Genomic DNA, 22,359 nt, shown 5'->3' on the forward strand with positions numbered 1-22,359 from the left:
GAAAAAATTTGGGAAGATTTTTCAAACTTTATCAATGATTATGAAGATCAAATTGGAACCATACCCTTTCATTGCTTTGTTTCTCCCACCCCCCCCCCCCCCGAGAAGAGGATATATTCTTCACTTAAATCAAATAGAGAATTCCACATTGTATTCCATCTGCAACATTAATGCTTGCTCATATTCCTTTGAAGCCCCCTTGCATCACAACACACATTCCCACTTCCATGTCATTTTCAAACTTGATAATGTTACAATGGGTCACATCAACCAAAATCATTGTTATCGAATATGAATAATTGTGGTCCTGAAGGGTTCCAGTGTTTTATATAGGCTCAACTCTGTCATTCAGTTTCACTTTAAATTAGAGCATTTTCACGTGGCTGCTGCTTTAATTTTCTATCTTGGACTTCATGATCTACGGACAGGAAGTGTGGGAACCGGGGACCTGGTGAGTGGTCAAGCAGCATAGCAAATGTCACCTGATCTGAGAGATGAAGCAAATAGCGAGATCACAAATGATCAGTTTTACTGTATTTTTCCTTTCCTTACAGAAAGAGTTCAACTTTGTTTTCAGCATTTTCTTTTCTTGTTCCACACAATGTGTTGGATTGTGTGACTTGTCGGGTATCTTTTACATACCGATAAAACATAAAATAACTACTTTTTAGCTTTTACACAAAACAGATTTTTGAACTGTCATTGCTAACACATCCACAATATGTAAATTATTTTTAATTGAGAAATTAAATACATTCTTAACATAAGGGTGGGGTGAAAGAAATAGTTTTAACATTATAACACATTAAATGTTACATTTACCTTTTGGGTGCCAGTAAAGATGAGTATTACCAATACACACCTTCCTTGATGAATCTTCAAGAGACTGAAGTACACAAACCTAAATAAAAGTTTCAAATAATAAAAATTCTGAATAAATACAATATTTAAACAAAGTAAAATATTGATGACATTTCAGCAGTTTAGAAGCTAATTATTTTTAGTTAACCAATGTTTAGTTCAGTCTTGAAAAATTTCTGCAATCTGATCATTGTGTAATTGAGAACTTTAAAAAATCCAGTACTGATCTATTGTTTAATTATCCTATCATTCCATTTGTAAAGTACAAAATTGCAATTATTTAAATAAGAGAAGTCACATTCCTTTGCAGCACCTCAGTAGAATTTTCCAATGCAGGTACATGATCCTTTTCTGAACATCTAAAATCCAGCAAGTGGGGAGAGAGGGGGCAGCACGAGCCGCGTGGGCGAGACTGGCAGGGCAACTGGAAGGGGTTGGGGGTGGATACAGCAGTACAATTCAGGTGGGCTTTCTGAAATCCGGAAAAATCCGAAATTCAGAACACACTGTCCAAGGGTTCTGGATAAAGGATTGTTGCCAAAGAAATGGTAAGTGGAATTATACCACAACGGGACTCTCCAAAACAAGAGCTGAAATTTATATAAAAAAAAAATGTGAGATATTCTGCAGTTGAGGGAATATGTATGGAGAGAGAAAAACATTACCAATCAGTGCGAAAGTGAAAAAAAAAATTAAGTTTTGATTTGCAGAGAATGGGAGAAGGCAAGATATAAATTTAAAATAGTAGGGAGCATCAGTGGAGATAAAAAGGAGTTAATGTAACAAGCGAATGATCATGCATTAATTTTCACAAATAGGAAAGGCAAGTGACCTGAAATTGTTGAAATCAACATTCAGACCCAAGAGGTACATCAAGAGGAAGAGGCTGACAGAGGTCAGAATAGATGTAAAACAAGAGGATTAAAGTGACAGACACCTGGAAGCTCTAGGCCCCTCTTGGAAACTGATAGGAGCAGTTCTTCAAAGCAATCATCCAACCTGCCTTTAGTTTCTCCAATGAAAAGGGCAATACAAATTAGAATATACTAAATTAGAAGTGCAAATGAATTGCTTCACAGGGACACAGCCCAGGATGACACGCAGAGAAAAGGTAAAAGGGCAGGTGTTCCAACTTCTACAGCTGCTTCAGAAAAATGAGACGGTGAAGTAGGGTTGAAAAGAACAGACCAGGAAGTCAGAAAGGGGAAGAAAATCTTGTTTAAAATTATGGAAATAATGCAGGATGATTTGTTTAATGTGGAGGCTGGTGAGAGAGAACTCCTTCCTTGTTCTGCCTGGAAGGAGAGTGATAACAGAAGACCGAGACCCCAAACAATTATAGTAGAGGGGAAGCCAGGGTTAGGAAAAGATCTCATCATATGACTGGTTATAATAGATAAACACTGGGAGAATAGATTAATTCCTTACAAGAACAGAGTGAGAGAGTGCAAGAAAGTATCAACTCCACTTGGCCACTCAAGCCTGATTGTGGACTTCAAAAAAGGGAAATCAGGAGAACCAGTCCTCAAGGGGTCAGCAGTAGAGAAGGTCAGGAACTAAAAATTTCTGGGTGTCAACATCTCTGAGGATCTGTTCTGGAGACTCCATGTTGATGCAATCATGAAGGCATTTGATGAGATTTGGTATGTCATCAAAGACTCTCAAAAACTTTTACAGGTGTACCATGGAGAACATTCTGTCTGGCTGCATCACTGAGGTGTGCAAGTGCCAACACTTGGGACAGGAAAAAAAAAACTCCAGAGGGTTGTTAATTTGGCCTGTGACATAAAGGACTTGTATAAGAGGCAAGTTCCTTAAGAAAGCAGCCTCTATCCTCCCGGGTCATGCCCTCTTCACACTGCTACCACTGTGAAGGTACACAATCCTGAAGACAAGCCCTCAGCAGCACAAGGACAGCTTCTGCCCTGCTGCCATGCCTGAATGAACTAAAGACAATGCCTTACTTTGTCTTTATTTTATAAGGTGGTTTATATAAATATTTGGAATGTGGTACCTTTGCAAAACATTGAATTTCGTGACAATGAAATCTGATTAACTCGTTAACTTTTCAACTGGAAACTTCAACTGTTTATTTCCAGAATTGTTTCCTGATCTCCCGAGAGCTGTGTGGAAGCTTTTGTAATACTTTAGTTTTAAAACACGTTTTCAGTACCTGTAAAGCGGTTGATCTTTGCAGCACCTTATCTGTGAGCACTGGATTTGCAGAAATCTTCTGCAGGAGCTCGGCGTGCGAAGGATTTCCAGCCAGAGCTTCACTAAAGATTACATCATGTTGGCTTAGAAGCCTGTACTTGGAGGTCCTAAAGAAGGTGGCGAGCCCTTCGTGTTGCTTCTCCTTGATCCGAAACAACCCGTGATAACCGAAGACATCCAGGGCAGGCGCCAGGCTATCGGTGAAGACTGACTTGTCCACTTCCTGGAGACAGAGGATGTCGGCATGGTAGCCACGGAGCTCCTTCTTGATCAGGTTCTGCCTGTAATCGGTGAGCAGCGCGTACGGAGCACAGTACGGGTACAGGGTGGTCTTGGAGAGCTCGGTCTGGGCGTACACGTCGGCCAGGATGTTGTAAGAAACGACTCGGAGGAGCGCTCCGGCCACGGCCTCCCGGGTGAACGGGTGACGACTGTCGAAGGTGCAGGCTCCCGGTCCGGCCTCCACGGCGCCCGCACTCTCCAACTCGGCCACCGGCCCGAACCTGCTCCCGTTGCCCGGGCTGCACCGCACCTTGAGCTTGGAGCCGATCAGGCCGTTGCCCGGGGTGAAGACCCTGCCGCTCGCCACCGGCTCCCAGGCCCCGGCCGCCTCCTTCAGCCATTCGAAACGCGACTTGGCCGGCTCGCCGAACTCGACTTGCACCCGGGGGCAGACGGGAAAGCCGGCCAGGATGGCAGCGGGCAACTCCAGGCGAGTCAGGGTGGGCGGGTTCCGCAGCACCTGGTACCGCGTCCCCCCGACCTGCAGCACGGCGCCATCTTGCCAGGCCTCCGCGTTGCTCGTGTCGCCGGCCACGGCCTGCTCTCCCACGTACAGGCCCACCTCTGGGGCCTGGGGTTGCTCCGCTGCCTGAGCCGCCGCCGCCCTCCGGCTTTTCCGCGGCTTGTTCTGTGCCCGGAGGACATTGTGGGCGATGCGAGCCAGCGCGGCCCGCAGGCACTCGCGCTGCTCCCGCTCCAGGCGCCGGTGGCCGCCGTCCAGCTCAAACGAGATGGTCATCTTGCTGTCGCCCGGGACGCAGCGGACGACGGCCGTCTGCATGCCCGGGCCTGCGGCCAGGGAGAGCGCCGCACGGAGGCCTGACGAGGTTGGGCGGCGCAGGGAGCGGAGAGCGAGGCCCAACGCGGCGAGCATCCGCTCGCAGCTGCGCTTCCCCTGCTCGGCCACGAGCGGAAGGGGGGGGGCAACGGCGACGCCACGTGGGGGGGCGGCGCGCGCGGAGACACCACGTGGGGGGGCGGCGCGCGAGGAGACACCACGTGGGGGGGCGGCGCCGGCACGCCTGAGCTCTGCTCCAACTTGATGGCCAGTTCATAAGGGGCAGAGACATAGAGGAGATGAGTCACGAGTGGGCGGGCCAGCCTCATACATACAGCAGCACACAGGTAGGGAATAATGAACGAGGAGAAAACATATCACGACAGAAACCACGGCCTCTTTTGTTGGCTGCCTTATGATAGTTTATTGCCCTACCCATGATGCTTTGCAGTTTGCCGTGGGCCCCTCTCGTCTCTCCATCCATCACAGTCTCTGTCCCTTCGAATTGTAGTTGTTGCCTCCCCTGTTTCTCACCATCTCTCATATTCATTCTCTGTCGGCCTCTGCTTCGTTTTCCAGATGTAACTAAATGTTTTAATGTATCTCTTCGCGTGATTTGTCTAAAGAATTCTGATTGCAGTTTCCTGATTCTTTTAAATGATGTACGTTTTGTTTTTGTTCTTTGTAGAACTATTTTTTTTTGTTATTCTGTCCCACTCTTAACTGGGACACTGCACTGTTCACACTTGCAAGGAGCCATCCCCAGGGATTAGGACTGTCCTACCTTCTGGTGACGTCATGACGCATTGAGTGATGGTGGACCTGCCCTAAATACTGATCAATGTATTATGATCTTGTATTTAAACAAAATTCATCATGCCTCAATATTATGTACAGCACAGAATAAGCCCTTCAGCTCCTATTGTCGTTGTGCCGACCTACAGAAACCTTTATAAGGGACCGTGGGAAAGTGCTAGAAATAAATAGCAATAGTGGACAATTTTTAAACAGTGCGGGAAAGTTGGTCGCGCTATCACGTACAATTTATAGAGCTTGGACAAGTTGGTAGCGCAATCGTGCACAGTTTAAGCAGCGTGGGAAAGTTGGTAGTGTTATAGCGCACAATATAGAACTACTGTGGGACAAAGCAATGGCGCACCTGCCCCCCCCCCCCCCCACAATTTTGTGTGGCAAAGAAAGGGCTGTATGCACTGCTCCATGGCATTCTGGGAAGTCATGTCCGCCATCGGTTTTTCCCCACGGACTTTATAAATTGTGCACAATAGCGCTACCAACTTTCCCACGCTGTTTAAAAATTGTCCACTATTGCTATTTATTTCCTCTCTCTCTCTCACTACGCAAAACTTATACCTTTATTTTAATCTTTTCTTCCTTCATGTTCCTGCACTCATGCAAAAACTTGGGTCATTTCTGTCCTATAATGTAATTGCTCATTCTACACTTGCCTGATTGCAATGCCGGTGTCTGCAGACGCCGGGGATTGTACTCAGGGTCAAGGCATTCTATCCCCGGTGTGAGATTATGTCATCTCATATCGGCATTGAGAAGATTTTCCTTTCACACTAGATCCTTTTTAGGCCGATTGGCCGTTAACTTCTGAGACCACTTGCCAGTGTGAAAGGGGATGATGATATGCATAGTATTCTTCTGAGAAACCACATCTCCGCTGCATTGATTCTTTTTTCCGTTACACACGATACAATGTACACAGCCGCTGAAATACTTACTGCAGCTTAATGAGTGCTTTTTGTTGTAAAACAACCAATAATGTACATTGAATTACCTCAGTGCAGAAAGAGAAGATGAATACATGATGTAAGAAAATATTCACTTATATTTATGATTTGCAGAATCTTAAGAATAACTGACATGTGCTGCAGCCAATCTTCTTGATGATGATACATTGTGAATATCATCAAATATCATGAAGTGCTCGTCAAAGCATCCAAGTATCCAATAAGATTCATGATTTCAATCTTTTTATTAAGTGAGATTGTATCTGAGAATGATAATGCTGCAGTCACAACAATAATAAATTGTTAAAATGAAGTTTGATTCACAGGTTGTGCTAAATTTACCTACACACGTACAACTGTGTAGCTCAGTATGCCAATAACACTGTCCACAAATTTGCCGACGATACCATGGTAGTGGGTTGTATAACGGAAAGGGAGGGAGATTGAAAACTTGACTGAATGGTGCACCCACAACAACCTTGCACTCAATGTCACCAAAACTAAGGAGCTGATTGCTGATTTCAGGAAAGGAAAGCCAGAGATCATTGGGGCATCAGAGGTGGAGAGAGTGAGAAAATTTAAGTTCTTAGGAGTCACTATCTCGGAGGATCTTTCCTGGACCCAACTCACCAATGGTGTTGTGAAAAAAACACATCAGCACCTCGACTTCCTCAGGAGTTTGTGGAGGTTCGGTATGATACCAGAAACCGTGGCAAATTTCTACAGAGGTGTGGTGGAAAGTGTGCTCACTGGCTGCATCATGGTCTGAGCATAAAGCCCTCCAAAAGGTAATGGACATAGCCCAGGACATTACAGGCAAAACTCCACTATTGAGTAAATCTACAGGGAGTGCTGCCCCGTCAGAGACCAGCAGCAATCATCAAGGACCCACACCACCCAGCACATGCTCTGTTCTTGCTGCTACCATCAGGAAAGAGGCATAGGTGGCACCAGACTCGTACCATCAAGTTCAGGAACACCTGCTACCCCTCTACCAACAGAATCCTCAACGATTTTGTATATCTTTGGGGATGAACAGCAATCAGGGGTCTCATTTTGCTAGTATGTTAGTGAAAGGCCTGGCTTAAGCCTTGGGATTCAGGTGGAATATCCCATAACAGCCTCAATCCTCCAGAATACTGGAATGGATGCATTAACAAAGGTTTGTTTACACCATAAGCTTAGCTGACCAGAGGGCCTGCCCATTGCAATGTACATATTAAGGAATAGGCAAAATAGGGGTTAACCTCTTACGAGATATTGATGGGATGACCCATGCCTATTGGATCTAAAGCTCCTGTTACCCCTAATTTATCAAATGAGGCTACCCTAAATTATGCCCAAGTTGTGTGTGAAATAGCCCAAAAAGTAGCCAGAAACCACTGATGGAGGGAAATGTGTAACCCAGTATCATGATTTATGTGAAAGCCATCACTTTATATGATTATGACAGCAGGAAGGCATCTTTAATATTGCACCAGTTTCATCTGAAGTTAGAGATGCAGTCACCTTTATAAGAGAAGGACTGTTGTGCATTTCTGTTTCATTTCTACAAAAGCATCATGGACATTATACAGATTATACAGGCGTCTCTCTCTGAGTGTTTGAAGTTCTGGATTGCTTTCTTGTATACGCAGGTGTTTCTCCGAGTAAATGTCTGTCTTTAGTTTCCATGGAGAATCACTTCTGATTTTTATAGTTGTTAAAACAGCTTCAACTGGACAATGAGTTAGCAGACACGTCTTCTCTCAAAATGGTTTCTGTGTGTAAATGTCTTTGTCTTTCCCTGTCCACCTACACACACACACATATATATATATATATAATAAAATAGCACAATTCTGTCACACTTTAAAAAGGCTGCTGATCGCAAAGAGTGCTATTCCTTTAATGTTTTTCACTCACATGACTCTTCAAAAGTAGTGAAGTCGGTGCATGCTGTACAAGTTGGTGCCACCCCAGTCTCTCCAAAGCTATGCATGTTTGTAGCTTGATTTGTTGACTGTTAAAGTGACAGTCAGACTAAAATGAAGTAGAAGCAGGTAATGCTATGACTTGAATGAGGCAGCAGAAGATAGTCGTGATTAAGAAGGAGATCTAACAATGTCCCCATACCCTGTGGATGATGATCCCCTTTTCACGACAAAGCATAAATAAACCTGTAGAATTTAAAAGGTAGGACAAGGGAATGTGAATAAAAGTGAAAGTAGGCTGGACGTATTAATCCAAAGGGTTAACAAGGAGGGATCCGGGGAAGAAAATTTCATGCAGAGATGTTGACATTAACCTAGCTGGCAAACAGCCTGTTTTTAAACAGCAGCTGAAACTAACTGTGTTCAGTGAGACGCATTACAGTATTTGAAGTAAAGTTGTCGCTTTGACGTAGTCAGGGATGCTAATTGTAGTTAATAATGAGGTTCTCATACAATTAGACAAAACTAAAGTTTCAATAAAAAGAACTCGTCAAGACCTGGATATTATTTGCAAAGTTTTTAATTAAATGATGCATTCATAATTTCTGTAAAAGCTTGTTTGTCTCTCTGCATAGATACAGTGCTTGCAGATTTTAGATTCGACAAGCAGTGGAGGCTGCTGCCAACACTCCATGATATACCATGCGTACTAAAGTCTGTGAAATAATGCGCGAGGTCTCCGAGAGATTAATTTCAATGACACTACCTCCTATTAAATTGGAGATCTTCAATGTCTAATTTTGTAATAATACTAAATATATAATCCTTCTGGAATTTAAATAGCCAGAATGATTGACACTGTTTTTCTAATATTTTTGCTTTTGAAACACATATCACTTACACATTCTTTACATATATATACCAAAATAATCTATAAACCACTTACAAATAAATATATTGATCTGCTCTTTCTTTTTTCTTATAAAAATACAAAAAGTGCTATTTACATACATATATATAACAAACCAATATAAAAATTCCAAAACAAAAACATCCCCCCCCCCACCTCATTACCCCCTTCCGCTTAAATTAAACAAGATAAATGGATACAGTCTTTTTGTCCACCGCTGAGACTTACAATCTATTTTACAGGTAAAAGTACTAGTATTTACACACGTATTTACAGCAGCAATATTACACTTGTGCACCAATAAAGTTCAAATACGGTTGCCAGGTTATCAGGGATGTATTGTGTTTGTTTCTTAAATTATAAACATTCTTTTCCATAGGAATACAACTGTCCATTTCTGATATCCATCTCTTCAGAGAAATCGGTATTTCGGATTTCCACGTGCCGGTCATACATTTCTTAGCTATCGCCAATGCAATATTAGTAAATGAGATTTGGAACTCAGTTAAATGATTACTAATGTCTATAAAATTCCCAAACAAATATAATTCTAGATGGCCAGAAGCTGACTCCTGTAATCTTAGATAACACTTCTGACACTTCCTGCCAGAAAACATTTACTTTCACACAGGACCAAAAGGAATGGAGAAGTGTTCCTTCTTCTATTCCACATCAGAAACATCTGTCGGATATTTCAGGCTTTGATTTGTGCAATCTTTGCGGAGTCAAATATACTTGATGAAGAAAATTGTGTTGCACCAAACCATACCTCGCATTAATAATCAATGTTACCCCTTCTTTACAACATTCAGCCCAGGATTATTCTGATATGTTCACTGTTAAATATGCTTCCATTCTTTCCCTGGACCTATGAATTCTGAGCCTTTTCCCATCCGTCTGGAAGGTAAAATAAATTTGAGTAAACTTATGTATATTACCCACCCATAAAATGTGTTCCAATTGACTTGACCCCGGAGGAGTCGTATTGTTTCCCCAACTTTCTCTTTAAAAAGCTCTTGATTGCAGATAGCAAAGAAAGGTGCCATTCAGGACATCATATATTTGCTTCATTTGTTCAAATGACATTAAAATTCCATTCTTTTAACAATCTGCAATATACCTAATCCCCTTCTGGGACCAAATATTTAAAATCCCATTCCCCATTATCATTGGCTGCATTGGATTGTTACATAATGGAACCCTATTATGTCATTGGTGTCTTGCTATATTTTAATCAAATGAATCAATGTAGAATTAGAAGACTTTTTCTTAATTAGTTTCCACCTATAAATAAAATCATTGGGTGATGCTTCCTCCAACCTGTGTAGCATCATATGTACCAAATTCAGTGATTCAATTTAAAAAAGAATGCCAAAAACCTCAGCTGCGATAGCTCTTAAAATCCAGAAGCCTCAAACCCCCTGATTTGTAATCCCACATCAATTTGTTCAGTACTATCCTCAGCACTTTATTGTTCCATGAAAATGACTTTACCATACCATTTATTATTTTAAAAACTTATATTGGTATTGATTGGAACAAGTATTGGATCTTTGGCATGATCTTCATTTTTATACAGTTAATCCTTCCTATTAAGGCCAGGGCCAGGTCCTTCCACTTCTGCAAATCTTTTTCTACTTTTGTCAATAATTTGTATAGATTGTTCAAATTGTTATTGAGCATGATTCCTAAATATTTAATCCCATAATTTTTCCATTTAAGCATACTATTTACTTTAAAGCGCTCTTAATTTTGGTTTCTTATTGGTAAAATGTCACTTTTTTCCATACTTATTTTATATCCTGATACTCTCCCAGATTTTATTTAAATTTCCTGTAATTTAGATAATGTCTTCCTATTCAACTACATCCTGGGCCTCATAGTGGAATTGAGATTATGTCTTCTGATGCAACTGCATCCCTTCTTTCATAAGCTAGTCTAAATCCTCCATTACAAATTTCCTGTAATTTCTCGGGTTCAGACATATACAGCAGTATATCATCAACAAACAAACTAATCTTATGTTGAACTTATCCAGCTTCGAAGCCTTTGATTTTAGGATCACCCCTGATCATTTCTGCCAGAGGTTCTATCGCCATTGTTACGAACCCAGAGGACCCCAAAACCCAGCAGTAATAGATATTCACCAGGACAAATGGTTACTTAAACAAAAGTTTCTTCTAATTATCTTTAAAGATGAAACAGAATCAAACTTGAACTTATCACTATTAACTTAATTAACCTAACTTAACCCCCTTCTAATTCTAAGCGCATGTATGTAATGAGTATGTAAGTTCAGAAAAGTTCTTTTTTTTTTGAAACTTTATTTAAAGATTTTATTACATGAATAAAACAAAGAAATTACATTTAAATAAAAAATAAAAATAAAGTAATTATTGCAACACAACATTAATAACATTAAATCAACAGAAAAGTTATTTGATTCACAGTCTAATTTCACTTCTCACTCCTCCAAGTTTACTGGTTGCAGGCAATTCTTATACAGTGCTCAGAGTTTAACATTTAATGAATTTCACCAGGCTTTGATGCTTCAAAGGTAAATGGTTACCGCTCAAGGTTCTTGTCAGTTTTCAGAGAGAGATTTGTTGTTCACTGAACACCCACAACTGATTCCTTTTAATCAGCCACTTCAGTGTCTTGCCGAAGAAACATGCCCCATCAGGGTTTTCCAGATGATAACCTCTTTCTTTCAGGTCACCATAGACTTCCTTTTTGTTTCCCTTATTTCAAGTGAAACATTAAGCAGCCAGTCCTCTCCTCTTGTATGGATCACAAGGGCTTTGACCAGGCTGAACTAAGCACTCACACCCATATTCAAAATGGTGGTTTCCACAAGCATGCCAGCTTGTCCTGTTGCAGTACCAGATGCTGCTGCTGACCGTAAAACTGCAGAACTGAACTCTCTCAAAGAAAAATCTGTTTTTCTCCCTCTGCTTGCAAAACCACACGACCCTCTTAGAACAGCAAGCAGCCCTCAGACAGTCTGCGGCTCTGAACCTATTCCTTTGAGTTCTTTCATCTGTTGCTTTACAAAACAACAATCCATTAGTGAAGTCTCTTGGGCACTCCCCAAAGCTTTTGCAAAGGTATTCGGAGCCAACCTATCTAACTTGAGCAGAGCTCCAGTATTTTAAGTGAGATCTGTTTTGACGTGTTAGTATGTGACCTGCACTAAAACCTTGCCCCAATTTATCCTTTAAAACGTATCTATATACAACACAAATACAACATATTCTATCACACCATAACAAATAGTTCTGGAGAAAGGGGGCAGCTCTGCCTGCTTGAACGCCTTAACGGGAACATTCCTGATATCTGGTTATTGGATATTATTTTTGCCTGTGGATTTTGATATAGAGTCTTAACCCAATTTATAAATCCTTGTCCAATACCTAACTTTTCCTATGTTTTAAACAAAGGAAAAAGGCACACAAGTCTGTCGAATGCCTTTTCTGCATCTAGGGATACTACTATATAGGGGTCCTTCCGTGACTGAGCTAAGTGTATTATGTTAGATAGTCGTGCCAAGTTATTTGATGCTTTTCTCCCTTTAACAAATCCTACTTGATCGACGTGAATTAATTTAGGTAAAAATTGTCCCAATCTGTTTGCTAATGCTTTTGCTATTATTTTGTAATCTACATTCAAAACAGATATCGCTCGATAAGATGAAATTTTCATAGGATCTCTGTTCTTTTTGGGCAACACAGTAATTATTGCTGTTGAGAAGGAATCCGGTAATTTCTGGGTTTACTCTGCTTGTTCTATTACATCCATAAACCGGGGCATTAAGAGCTCTTTAAATTCTTTATAAAATTCGACTGCAAATCCACCCTCACCCAGGGCTTTGTTAGCTTGAAGTGTCCCCAGTGTTTTTTTTAAATTTCTTCCCTGGTAAATTATAAAGCTAATTCCTGTCTGTCTTCATCATTCAACTTCAAGAGTCTCACTTCATCTAAGAACTTGTCGATTTCAGCCTCATCTCCCGGCGAGTCAGATTTATATAAATTTTTGTAATATTGTTGAAATGTTTCATTTATCTCTTTTTGATTGTATGTAATAGTGTCATTTTCCTTTTGTATAGCATTTATAGCTCTCACTGATTCTTCAGCCTTCAGTTGCCATGATAACACTTTATGTGCTCTTTCTCCCAATTCATAGTATTTCTGTTTTGTATTTAATACAATTTTTTATTCTATATATTTGCAAGGTGTTGTATTGGATTTTCTTATTTTCCAGTGATCTATATTTGTCTTTATTTCTCATCCTTTGATATTCCTTTTCTAATTCTCCTATTTCCATCTTCAATTTATTTATTCCCACATTACATTCTCTTATAATCTTTTTTGTATATGAAATAATTTGTCTTCTCAAATATGCCTTTAACATATCCCATATTGGAAAGCTATTATCCATTGATCCCAAATTAGTTTCACAAAAAAGTTGTTGTCATATAAATTGTTTAAAATCCTCCCTTTTTCGTAACATCATAATTAATCGCCATCTGTATTTATTTTCCTGCTTCTCCAATAACTGTATTACCAAGGTTAGCGGTAAGTGATCTGAGTGCAGCCTAGGTAAGTATTCAGTTTTTACTACTCGATCTTTCAGACTCGACGATAGCAAAAATAAATCTATTATGGTATGTGAGTCATATTTTTTGAATAAAATGAATAATCTCTCTCATTCGGATTAGACTGCCTCCATGCATCCAACAAATTTAAATCTTTCGTATATGAGAGAGTTAATTTAGCTGCCTTGGCTCTTGTTACCATTTTTGCCGATTTATCTAGAATCAGATCCAAACAAAAATTAAAGTCCCCTCCAATCAATGTATTTTTCCTTCCCTTTGCAGCTTTTAAAAATACGTCCTTCATAAAGACCTCATCATCATAGTTCAAGGCATAAATATTCATTAATTCTGAGTAGTTTTCCATTTATCATTACATATCTACCCACTTGGTCTATGGAGACATGTTCTACAGCAATCGGGACGTTTTTATTAATTAAAATTACCATGTCCGCTGCTTTCAAATTGAATGAAGAAGAGAAGACCTGCCCCCTCCACAATCACCTCAATTTGTCGTGTTCCACTTCAGTAAGATGTGTTTCTTGGAGAAATACTATGTCAGCTTTTATCTTTTTTATTCTTTTCATTTTTACCCTCTTGTTCAAACCGTTGACATTAAAACATAAACTTCAATGACTTATCCATAAATAAGATATTAAAAATTCTGTGCGGGGGGCGTGGCAAGATGGCGTAGGGAACAGACGTGCCTTCCAGACCTGGAAGTGCCCATTAAAGTTCTTTTAAAAGTTTATAAATAATAAGAGGTGCTGGATCAGTACCTAGTGGTTTATATGCAAAAAAAAAGGTAAAAGAAAACATCAACAGACTGTTAAAAAACTACATTTTCCGAAATTGTCTGGGCCTGCTTGTTTACAAGAAGCCAGGACTCAGCGTAGAATGGATCCAGAAGAAGACATACAGAATTTGGCATTGAAACTCCATTTTAAGGCTCTCTGAAGGTCGCATTCAGCAGCTTTCAGAACAAAGGGCTGGTCGGGTGCCAGTATTTCACACAACGGGCACTGTGAGTGCTGTTACTGAGACTTTGACAGTTGAATCAGCTGGGGTGCCACCAGCTGGAGAGTTAAAGAGCTGTCATTCGACTGCTACAGTGGTGGCGCTGCAAAAGGCATCTTCAATTACAACGGTTTTTCCAGACATCGATTCAGTGAAAATGATTAAAGAGATTTGGCTTAAAGATAATCCTGATCTTCAGTCTCCTGGCATTGCTGGAGGGACTTTGAGAGGGATTTTTATACGAAGTTAAACTGCTAGAAAAGATACTAAATTAAGGGAAGAGACAGAAGATCCCGTGGTCTCTAAGGAACAGCAAGACCCCATTATGCCTGAATCTACTTCTGTTGAAATGTTTGTTAAGGATCTTGAAGATAAGATGTATTCTGTATTGAGTCACTTAGCTAATTTTGTGAACCTGTTTATTTCCAAGATTAATGCAATGGCGGAAGCCATTAATGGAGCTTTTAAGCTTGAAACCATTGAAAGATTTGAAATGTGTGATCAAGGTTTAGTCGATGTACAGGATCAACTGCAAGATGAAAATAGAATAATTGAAACATTGCAGATCCAAAATAAAAATTTAGCAAAAAAGGTTGATTATTTGGAGAATCAATCTAGACGGAACAACGTAAAAATTGTTGGTTTGCCAGAAGGCATAGAAGGACCAGATCCAAGAAAATATTTTACTGAATGGATTCCATGAGTGTTAGGACAGGATAAATTCCCTGAAGGTTTAATACTGGAACGTGCTCATAGAGTTTTAAGAAGAAAATCTTTTTCAGGACAGAATCCAAGACCTGTTCTGATCTGTTGTTTAAACTATTGTGACAGAGAGAGTATTTTACGTACGGCTATTAGAAATGCCCAGCAAAATAGATCTCCTTTGATGGTTCAGAATAATCCTGTTTTCTTCTATCAAGATTTGAGTCAAGAAATTATGTTTCAACGACGCGAATTTAATTCTGTGAAAGAACGGTTGTGGAAAAAAAGACATAAGGCAACATTCAGGTATTCTGCGGTACTGAAGATTTTTCAGGATGGAAATCAGCCAAAGTTCTTTGACAATCCTAAGTAGGTTATGGACTTTGCTCAGTCTCTACCAATCATGCAGTTTCAGGAACGATGTAGTCCTTTAAGGTCTCCAAAGAGAGTAGAGATGTAAGGTGGGATCCAGATTTTTAAAAGAAATGGAAGCAATGGTGATCGAAGTGGTAACGTTGATTTAAAAAAATAAATCTTCTATCTTTTGTTTTGAGAAGAGTTTAAATAGTTTAAATAATGATGATAGTTTAATGAAATGGGAGTTGGGAGAGGGAACTGGGTGGGCACTAGTTTCCAGAAGTCATCAGCTACCTGTGAGTTATCTCACACCCAATATTTTGGGGGAGTTACCGCTTTGGGCGGTTTAAACAGGAGGAGGTAGTCGTGACCTCCGACCTGTTTTTTTTTCTTTTTAATTTTTGGGTTAAGAAGTGAAGGTTTTTTTAAATTAAAAAAAAAATAATAATTTTTAAAAATTCTGTATTTATGTATTATTATGATTTTTTGTATAACAGATATGTGGTTGATATATGATTTTAATATTTGAACTTAGTTTTAAAGTGGATTTCATTTGTTAAATACATGTATTATGTTTGATTTAAATATATGTTTAAGGGTATTATTTTAGTATTGATTTTTTTTGTTTCCTGATTGTAATTGAGAGGGAATTAGGAGGTTTTTTTTTCTCTCCTTTTTTTCTTTTTTTTGGGGTTTTTTTTTCTCTTTTTTCTCTCTTTTTTAAGAGGATGATGTCACAGAAGATAATAAGCCAAAAATTGAGGATGTTGAATTAGATGAAGAGGAAGATGAGGGGAAAGGTGATAAGAAGAAAAAGAAGAAAATCAAGTACAAATACATTGAGGGGGAAGAGTTTAATAAAATTAAGTTAATTTCGATAGAGAATTTTGAAGATGATATAAATAAAGAATATGGAGAATTTTATAAGAGTTTGAACTTTTTTTTCTTTTTTTTATATAAGGGGGGAAGGGAATAAAAAGTTTATCTGATTGTTTTTCTAAGGGATGTTTTTGTTCTCTCGATGAATTACAAGGACTGCCTAAAGAAATCTCTTGGTGCCTGCCACATTGACCACCGCCAGTGGGCTGATAACGCCTCAAACCGTGCATCTTGGCGCCTCACAGTTTGGCGGGCAGCAACCTCCTTTGAAGAAGACCGCAGAGCCCACCTCACTGACAAAAGGCAAAGGAGGAAAAACCCAACACCCAACCCCAACCAACCAATTTTCCCTTGCAACCGCTGCAATCGTGTCTGCCTGTCCCGCATCGGACTTGTCAGCCACAAACGAGCCTGCAGCTGACGTGGACTTTTTACCCCCTCCATAAATCTTCGTCCGCGAAGCCAAGCCAAAGAAGAATTATAAAGGAAACTTGGTATTAATGGAAATTCTGTATTTATGTATTATGATTTTTTGTATAACAGATATGTGGTTGATATATGATTTTAATATTTGAACTTAGTTTTAAAGTGGATTTCATTTGTTAAATACATGTATTATGTTTGATTTAAATATATGTTTAAGGGTATTATTTTAGTATTGATTTTTTTTTGTTGTTAGTAATTTTTTTTGTTGTTAAGTTTTATCCTTTTTTTGTAAGTGGGGTTTTTTCTATTTTATTTACAACATTGTTAAGTAATTCTTCACTTTATTTTGGGGGGAGGGTTGGACTAATTTTAAATTAGACGATTAATGTTGTGTTTTAATTATTGGGGGGGTTAATTTGTGTAGTTTAATGATGTAGTATTCTAATTTTAATTATCTTATTTTTTATTATTTCTTTAAATGTAATTTTTATTTTATTCATGTCATAAAATTTTAAATAAAGTTTAAAAAAAACTGTGCAAATATAAAAGTCTGTAAACCATTTCATGATCTGTGACCTTGCCCTAAAAATCATGCAACATCCACCCTGGCGGTGACGTATACAGGAAGTCCCCAAGGCCCACGATAAAAAGCCCGCGAAAGCCTCCAGGGATAAAGAACAAGAACCCCACTCTAAGGTGCCATCTTGAAAACACTCTATCCCCATTGACATTACCCCCCTTGAGCCAGTGTTGTACCGTGGTGTACCTTCAGAACCTTCTTTCCATTCTCCGAGCTCCCTGAGACGTAGATAGGATAAAATTTTGACATTTCGCCATAAAAATTAAAATGACCACCACACAAAAGAAAAAAAATAAATCTTTACTCTGTCCTTAAATATCTGATTTACACCAGTCTTTCACTGTTGGCTTCACTGTCCCTCTTCATAGTTGTCGAATAAACTCTTCCACTTTCTTCTTTTGATTTAAAATATCTTCTATTGCCTTTGGAAATGTCCATTCTCAATGTTGCTGGGTACAGCATCGTATATTTAAAGCTCTTGGAGTTGCCTCTTGACCATGTCAAATTGTCTCCTTCTCTGAATCACTACGTTACTAAAGTCCTGGAAGAACATGATGTCACGTTTCAAGGGAGATCCAGAGTTTCGAGTATTTTCATAAGCAAACTCTTAGGGTCGTCTCTCTATCCTTGAAGCTCAGCAATCTCACCAGAACGGGCCAAGGGCGCTCTTCACCCAGTCTCCTTGGTCCCAAAGTTCGATGAGGGCATTCAATGTGCACTCGATCGCTGAGTTCATTGGTGTAGAGGACTTGAGGGATCCAAGTCTCGAAGAATTTCACAGTCTCTCTGCCTCCTGCCCCTTCTCTCAGGCCAACAATTCGCACATTGTTCCTCCTACTGAACACCTCCATATGATCCAATTGGTCCAAAAGAAGCTGCTTATCTGTTACCCATTGTTCAGCTTGTTTCTTTAGTTCTTTGCCTTGTTTATCGTGTTTGCCAAGATCTTTCTCGGTTCTAGCCACTCTTTGAATCATTAATAGCTTCACCCACATCTCTTACTGTCATGGTAAGCTTGTTAATGGCATTCTCCACACTTGTAAAACATTAATCCAGACCTCCCATCTCTTGCAGCAGACTTTCAAAGTCTGATGTTCATTGAGAGGAGGTGGCATCTCCACATGCACTCTCTGTTGAGGTTGAGCTTTTTCCATCATGGATTTTGGCTTCCTCCCATGGGATCGTCCAGTCATGTATCCACACTTTTGTAGTTGAAAATTTTTCATTAAAACCACTTTTTGGTCGTCTTTTATAGGATTTTCTTAGAGAGCTCAGAGAAACGTGTCAGCCACCCAGCATGGCCATGCCCCCCGATTGACACCGTTTTTCAAAGTAACGGAATCAAGTGTTTTATTATTTTTTTTTATTTTTCACGCTATAAACCACACTGACCAAAATACATACAGACATTTTCCTCATCAGATGCCCCCCAAAGTTCCTCAACATGGTTATCCAACTGCACGAAAACCAACAAGGTCGGGTCAAATACAGCAATGAGCTCCCTGAACCTTTCTCCATTAACAATGGCGTGAAGCAAGGCTGTGTTCTCGCACCAACCCTCTTTTCAATCTTCTTCAGCATGATGCTGAACCAAGCCATGAAAGACCTCAACAATGAAGACGCTGTTTACATCCGGTACCGCACGGATGGCAGTCTCTTCAATCTGAGGCGCCTGCAAGCTCACACCAAGACACAAGAGAAACTTGTCCGCGAACTACTCTTTGCAGACGATGCCGCTTTAGTTGCCCATTCAGAGCCAGCTCTTCAGCGCTTGACGTCCTGTTTGCGGAAACTGCCAAAATGTTTGGCCTGGAAGTCAGCCTGAAGAAAACTGAGGTCCTCCATCAGCCAGCTCCCCACCATGACTACCAGCCCCCCCACATCTCCATCGGGCACACAAAACTCAAAACGGTCAACCAGTTTACCTATCTTGGCTGCACCATTTCATCAGATGCAAGGATCGACAACAAGATAGACAACAGACTCGCCAAGGCAAATAGCGCCTTTGGAAGACTACACAAAAGAGTCTGGAAAAACAACCAGCTGAAAAGCCTCACAAAGATAAGCGTATACAGAGCTGTTGTCATACCCACACTCCTGTTCGGCTCCGAATCATGGGTCCTCTACCGGCATCACCTACGGCTCCTATAACGCTTCCACCAGCGTTGTCTCCGCTCCATCCTCAACATTCATTGGAGCGCCTTCATCCCTAACGTCGAAGTACTCGAGATGGCAGAGGTCAACAGCATCGAGTCCACGCTGCTGAAGATCCAGCTGCGCTGGGTGGGTCACGTCTCCAGAATGGAGGACCATCGCCTTCCCAAGATCGTGTTATATGGCGAGCTCTCCACTGGCCACCGTGACAGAGGTGCACCAAAGAAGAGGTACAAGGACTGCTTAAAGAAATCTCTTGGTGCCTGCCACTTTGACCACTGCCAGTGGGCTGATATCTCCTCCAACAGTTCGGTGGGCAGCAACCTCCTTTGAAGAAGACCGCAGAGCCCACCTCACTGACAAAAGACAAAGGAGGAAAAACCCAACACCCAACCCCAACCAACCAATTTTCCCCTGCAACCGCTGCAACCGTGTCTGCCTGTCCCGCATCGGACTTGTCAGCCACAAACGAGCCTGCAGCTGACATGGACATTTACCCCCTCCATAAATCTTCGTCTGCGAAGCCAAGCCAAAGATATAGTGTCATTTTCTCCCCTTTTCCCCCCTCCCTTCCCTCCCTCCCTCCCTCTCCCCCTTCCCATTTATTCAAAGTTCAATCTATAAGATACATTAAACCCGTTAAATAATGTCATCACTTAATAAAAATAAACAAGAAATTTTTATATTTTACTTTTATATACTGGGTCAGTTCATTTCGTTGTCTTCTCCTTCTGTCATTTTAGGTGGTGGAGGTCCGTGGAAGGATTTCTCTATTGTATTTCATGTATGGTTCCCATATTTGTTCGAATATTGTGATGTTATTTCTTAAATTATATGTTATTTTTTCTAATGGAATACATTTATTTATTTCTATGTACCATTGTTGTATTCTCAAGTTGTCTTCTAATTTCCAGGTTGACATAATACATTTTTTTGCTACAGCTAAGGCTATCATAATAAATCTTTTTTGTGCTCCATCCAAATCGAGTTCAAATTCTTTATTTCTTATATTACTTAGAAGGAAGATCTCTGGGTTTTTTGGTATATTGCTTTTTGTGATTTTATTTAATATCTGGGTTAGATCTTCCCAAAATCTTTTCACTTTCTAACATGTCCAAATTGCATGTATTGTTGTTCCCGTTTCCTTTTTACAGCGAAAACATCTGTCTGATACTGTTGGGTCCCATTTATTTAACTTTTGGGGTGTGATGTATAGTCTGTGTAACCAATTATATTGTATCATGCGTAACCTCATATTTATTGTATTTCTCATAGTTACAGAGCATAGCTTTTTCAAGTGTTTTCACCTTTTCTTGAATCTATTAAATATTCAATGAGGGTATTTAGAATAATTGGTATTGTTTCTGATTTTCATTTGAATTTCAATTTGAAAGTAAATCTGATTTAATTAGTGCAAAGCATGAATTACTTGATCTTTTCTATCATCTATTTTCAAGTTGTGCACCGTTTTTCACAGGGCTCTATATTAAATGGAAGGAAATCAGACATTCTCATGAAATCCAGAAATAGAAATCAATTGATTCTTACAATCCTGTGTATTGCAGTTGGGTTTTTTTAAGGACAGGCAGAAATTGCTAGGTAAATTTAATTTAATTTAGAAAAAGTACAAATCCAGAAGATAATTGTAGGATCAAGCAGCAGGATATTATTGTCAATAAAATGATTTGCTGCATAAGTAGCATTTTATTTATTTGCAAAGCTCAATTAGATTAGGAAGGTAAATTAACATCAGGAGTTGCTAAATATATAGTCAAATAAATCTGTTAATTTTTGTAAAGAGTTGTTTCAGTGTTAGGGTTTCCAACATTCCGCCACACCAAAACATTCTCGTCTCTTTTCCAAATGGATCACATACAGTTGAGTTTCTTCTATTCTTTAGTGTACTCCTCGCATGTTTGATGCACATCAAAACTGACTGATTAACTCACGTCTCAAATTCAGTAACTTCATTATCCATTATACTTGCATCTGTTTAAAGTTTAGAGTAATTGAATTTTACACCTGGGAAACAGGCTCTTCAACCCAATTTGTCCATTCCAACCAAGTTGTCTACTACCATATACATATGTATAATAGTCGATACCACGTAAAAGGCCGATCATCCTATTTTTGGCTCAAAAATCTGGCATTTTCCATATACCCCCCCCCCCCCCCCCCACCAATTTTTGGTCCTGGCTGTTCATCCGCCAGAGTTCCCAATGTCTCAACTGCCATCTCTCGCCAAGACCCCAGCTGCGTGCGGGAGACATACCAGCCGGTTCTGGCCATCTGCCCGCCGATCTGAGTTCCCGAAGTCCTGAATGATGCAGGTACTTACACAATCAAAAGTAGTATGTGTGTAATAATTTACCCCATAAATTTCACCCAAAAAATTGGTCCACAAAATTTGCTTATTACATATGGTACGTTAGTCCCATTTGCATGGATCAGGCCAGCATCTCTACAAGACTTTTAATTCCGTGTACTGTTCAAATGCCTTTTAAACATTACAATTGTCCCTGCCTCTACAACTTCCTCTGGCAACTCCTTCCACATACCCATTAACCTCTGTGTGAAAATGGTGCCTCTCAGGTATCCCCTCACCTTAAATCTCTGTCCTTTACTTTCAGATTCTGCCATCTGGGAAAAATTCCAATATTAACTATTATCTTATCTTTGCTACAAATTTAGTGGCTTAGAAAATACTGAAGGAAATTTCGAGGAAGTATAAGGAGCAGGTGAGAAAACAATGTGACGTGCATTATCAAATATAAAGCAGCAATGACATCTTAAAGAACTGCTGCAGAAATTGTACTTCATTCAGTTAAATCACAGATCATCCACAATATATTTGGTGAGATGGCGAGTGGTTTAAGAATGTTAAATTTGAACAAATTACAAATGTATCAATTGAAATCAATAGTTAGTGGAGTAGCAT

At 39.8% G+C, this 22,359-nt stretch overlaps 1 protein-coding gene across 3 annotated transcripts in view; it reads right to left on the reverse strand.

Moving 5' to 3' along the window:
- The window catches only part of pde12 (phosphodiesterase 12), a 99,738-nt gene extending 95,427 nt beyond the window's left edge, over positions 1-4,311 (reverse strand). Inside the window, exons 1-2 of one of the 3 annotated variants that reach the window (XR_011358001.1) lie at positions 3,035-4,311; positions 823-901 (exon numbers count right to left, since the gene is read on the reverse strand). Coding sequence is in view for 2 of the 3 variants with exons in the window: in XM_069939618.1 (XP_069795719.1) it covers positions 823-901; positions 3,035-4,231 (1,276 nt within the window). In the remaining variant the exon portion in view is untranslated. The remainder of the gene's footprint in view (positions 1-822; positions 902-3,034) is intronic. The other 2 variants (XM_069939618.1, XM_069939617.1) reach the window with 2 other exon arrangements.
- Positions 4,312-22,359: the final 18,048 nt, after the last annotated feature.

Source organism: Narcine bancroftii, chromosome 5 (genome assembly GCF_036971445.1).
Source record: "Narcine bancroftii isolate sNarBan1 chromosome 5, sNarBan1.hap1, whole genome shotgun sequence".
NCBI classification, from domain to species: domain Eukaryota; kingdom Metazoa; phylum Chordata; class Chondrichthyes; order Torpediniformes; family Narcinidae; genus Narcine; species Narcine bancroftii.